Here is a 4,384-nt window from a genome sequence, read left to right as displayed (position 1 = left end):
AATACTCATAAAAACTTTATATGCTTAATCCACTATACTTAAATCATCTCACCCAATGCCTCATAATTTTGATCCTCAGCTGAACCATCAAAATATCTGAAAAATATTAAGGAGATAAGGGATGAGTTATCAATAATTCAATAAAAACTCATAAATTGCCGAAATAAATTTTTGGGGTTCGTAACCTATTCTCAAAACTACTCGTAAAATTCTAAGTGAGCTTTTCATCCATATATAAAAAAATTGGGACGCGAGCTTCTTGCTCGGCCGGGTGTTACATGTTACGTGGAATGTAAGTGGGATTTTGTCGTGAACATGAAAAGATAAAGGATTGGGGTCACTGAATTTACAAAATTGAAGTTAGAATGTGGCAAGGAAGCTTGTGAAATTTTTTGCCCTAAAATTGTGTATGCCTCAATTATTCTAGTTCTGATCGATTAGGATCCTGCCATATCCAAGTACCCAGAAAAATGATGATCGATACTGCAAGAGAAGTGGAAAGTGAAGCAGTTCCCGGCCCTGGCGTAGTTTGGCATGCATCTATCATTGTGGTATAATAATGGTAAAAAGCCAGCAATGACCACAGCAGTGCTAATTTATATACATCTTATGAGAAGGACAACAGCAAAATGCAACCGGTTTTTTGTTGGATTTTTTCCTAGAAACATTGTACAATTGGATTAAACTAATGGAATCCTCTTGAACCCCTGGACTGATAGAGTTCCAACCTACTTTTGGCTTCGGGTAATAATTCTTCAATTTCAGGTTCTTCAACAAAATGCGCCTGCTTTGATGACCACTCAAGCACAATAAGCACCTCTTCTTGAGCAAGTGTCTCACTGTCAGGGACATGTAAGGCAATGTAACATAGAAGAATCAATGCTGGAATTTGGACCATTTGTTCACCAAAGTAAACCAATTGAATCAAGTGCTTAGCTCCTCCAGCATCTATGATTGCTTTGCAGTGATAATCATGGAGGAAATTGTCAGTGCATGCAAACTTAGTAAGTGCAATGGAGGCTTCCATACAAATCTCAGGTTCTCTTTCATCAAGCAGCCTCGCCAATGGCCCAATAATTCTTGTTTCCGTTGCTCTGAAAGTCCTTGCCAAGTTTCCAATTGATTTGATGCAGGGTACAAGGAGGTCCGAGTTGGCGGCCTCTATAATTTTAAGTAACTGTTCTAATACAGCTTTAGCAGCAGGGGAAGTGGGTTTGAAAGCGGAGCGCCTCAACTCAGCATTTTGCTCAGCCACAGCTGTGATCTCCGTCAATGCCCTGGCTGAATAGGATTGAACATCATCAGTTCCTTTTTCTAACAACACAGCGAAGCATAAAAGCGCTCTTGATTCAGTGATGTTCCGACAAATGGATACATTTCCCTTGGACAACTGCCATAGTGCTCTGGCAGCCATTGCCTTCATCTCGGCCTTAGTAGCCGGATCTTCAAATTCCCTCCCCTTAATGCTAGATCCCGCTAGCGAAACATGCTGCTGCTGGTGATGGGATTGTTGTTTTGCATTGCCATGATTGGACTTAGCAATAGCATGGTCAAGAATATGATGTTGAGATGCTTGTGGCATCGAGTGGTCAGGAGTCTGGCTTGTCATGGCCATCGTGTTTGTAACCACATTGTGCATATGGCCCGAGGTTTGGAGGTTACCCACTGGGTGAGCAATTCGAGCAGTGGATGCTTTATCATAGTCTTCACTATCCGTTTTATCATTTGGACTGGGACCATTACTAGCCATGACAACCGAATGTATAGACATTTGTTGTTTGCTGGGAATGGCATACTTACTATGTTCTTGAATGGTCTCAAACGCAAGATGACTAACCAGCAACCGAATTGCATTGTTCTGCGCAAAATGGTCCTGGCATTTGGGGTGATGATGTGCTAGTTCCGAGATTGCCCAAGCCACCACAATTTGAACCTTCATGTGCCCTTCTTTAAGGATTTTCACAAACGCAGAGCAAACACCAGCATTCACAATGTGCTCGACGCTTTCCGGGTCACGGCCCAGTAAGCCAATGGCTCTGGCAGCATTTTCTTGACCTTCCATGCGTCCTTCTTTAGCCAATTTTAGAAGCCCTCCGATCCCACCTTCCTCAATAATAAGCTTACCGTATCGATCATTATCCCGGGCCAATGACACCAAGGAGGCAGCCGCATCCGAGCGGTCCTCTAACGAGGATCCATTGTGTAGAATAGCAATCTGTTCCCAGATAAGGCAAAGAATTGGCTCATTGGATGCTATTGGAGGAAGACCCAGATATTCATCGTCGCGATCATCAGCAGAAACGGACACTCGGAGGAGCCATGACACGTCTCCGATTGAATTCTCGAGCTGGATGGACGTTTTCCTAAACGCTGCAGCGGGAATAATGGTGAAGAGACGTTTCATGATGCCATTGGCACGACACTTAATAACGAGCGTGAGGGCTTTGTCGAGCACCAATTCTGTATCATCAATGATCCGACGCGTTGGACGCTCATAGAGGTCGTTGCTGGCTCGTGCTGCCTGTCGTAATAGGCCTGCTAGCTTCTCGGTCTTGGCCTTCAACTCTGAGCAATCTAGTTTGAAAGATTGCGCCTCGTCGGCGACCTTGCTCACCTGGTCTGCCAATTGTATCGGTCTTGCCAGGATCTCCTTCACTATGTCCGCCATGGCCTGAGCGAACCCAACTCCGAAACGCCTTAAAATCTGATCAAACACCCCCAAAATAGTTAACCCAGTGCTGAACAAATCTCTCGGAGAGAGAAAAGGAGAGAGACGGGTTTGTTATAAATGGTGAGTGGACGTTTCCTTTATGTAAATGAACTTGCTGGGGTTGTTATCATGTTTATGACATAAAAACCTAAACAGACATGACAGTTTAGATGGCTATGTTTTTGTATTTTTTCATGGGAACGAGCTCAAGGTCTGGGGGGGATTTGATTTAGTTTCATCTACGTGGGTGATGTGAGACGGTGGTGGGGCTAATGATAATGGCGGTTTTGGACATGATGTGGCCTGTGTGCGGAGGAGGAGATTTTAGGGATGGTTCAACGGATTTTTCTCCCACTAAAAAAGCTACCATTATTCTCTCCGTTACAGATAGGTCATGGGAAATCGTTTGGTCTAAACTCCAGTACAAGAGGAAAGAAAAGCCCCAGCATCCCTTCGATATACATTCCATTAACTTAGGTGCTATACAATCTGAGATCAGTAATTACTAATTAAAGGCGATGCTTAAGTTCCGGAGTAAACAAAATTACGCAAGGTTCTACGCGCCTCGATCGGAAGAATGTGGGAATATATATATATATATATATATATATATATATAATATTATTGCCTAATTAATTCAAACACTTTGCATGATGGTGTGCTTACGTTCTTTGGTGCAAGACCAGCAGGAAATAAGTAGGCAAAAGCTGCGTCGATCGATCAGTATTTGATTTTCAAGAATATTGTTCGTACTAGTTGTTCGGGGGAAAAATAAAAAACAACGTTGTACTTATCCACCCTGAAAACGTCTTTAAGCTCATCATTTTCTCGAAAACGGGCACTTGGAGATCGCTCAAAGGCAGGACATGTTCTGCAGAAAATGTTTGGTGGTTAAAGTACGTACGTACTCACTCACTCTAATTATATATAAGAGTATCATATTATAATTAATTAATTATACGAGCGAGCTAGGGTCAGTTTCTTGCTTTGTCACTATGGTAGTTGAAACTTAGGCGTAGTTTATTTTTAACAAACATTTTATCTCATTTAATCATTTATAATTTTTAATATAAAATAAAATAAAAAATTTAATTTTTTTAAATTTTAAAATAAAAATAATATTAAAAAATATATTATAATAATATTTTATTTAATTTTTTAATTTTAATTCCATCTCATCTTATTTCTTACAATAAACAAGCCGGACGTATGTGAAGGACGTGTCTAGATATTGAAGATGATGCCATTAACTGGCAGATCAGAAAATCTGCCATTCTGGATTTTTGTTAATTACTTCAATGTTGTGCATTTCGTCTCTGTGACGTATGTGAAGGACGTGTCTCCACTTTGATGAAATCGGCTTGTCACTATATTTAGATTAATTCTAAGAGTACGTAAGTAATTACTGTATAATTATTTTAAAAAATAATAAAATTTATTATTAAAAAATTAATTAAATTTTATATAAATATCATATTTATTTAATTTTTTTAAAACGATGATCCCTAATAGATACTCACCACTACCACTATCGTTTCTCCTATATTTAATTGACTCCAGCACCGGCACACAAATTTAAGAGCTAGGTAGGTGTTCATGGTGGTTAGTAATTAATTAAAATTATATGGATTTTAATCTAAAAGTAAGAGAAAACATGACTTTCCGCCCTTTGAT

The 4,384-nt window shown here is 39.9% G+C and overlaps 1 protein-coding gene across 1 annotated transcript; it reads right to left on the bottom strand.

Moving 5' to 3' along the window:
* Positions 1-523: 523 nt before the first annotated feature.
* LOC108993323 lies at positions 524-2,949 on the bottom strand. The gene has a single exon (XM_018968206.2). The coding sequence runs from the start codon at positions 2,666-2,668 to the stop codon at positions 686-688; it is 1,983 nt and encodes a 660-aa protein (XP_018823751.1). The 5' UTR covers positions 2,669-2,949; the 3' UTR covers positions 524-685.
* Between the last annotated feature and the right edge of the window lie 1,435 nt (positions 2,950-4,384).

Source organism: Juglans regia, chromosome 13 (genome assembly GCF_001411555.2).
Source record: "Juglans regia cultivar Chandler chromosome 13, Walnut 2.0, whole genome shotgun sequence".
Classification (NCBI taxonomy): domain Eukaryota; kingdom Viridiplantae; phylum Streptophyta; class Magnoliopsida; order Fagales; family Juglandaceae; genus Juglans; species Juglans regia.
This window is presented reverse-complemented; position numbering and strand designations above follow the sequence as displayed.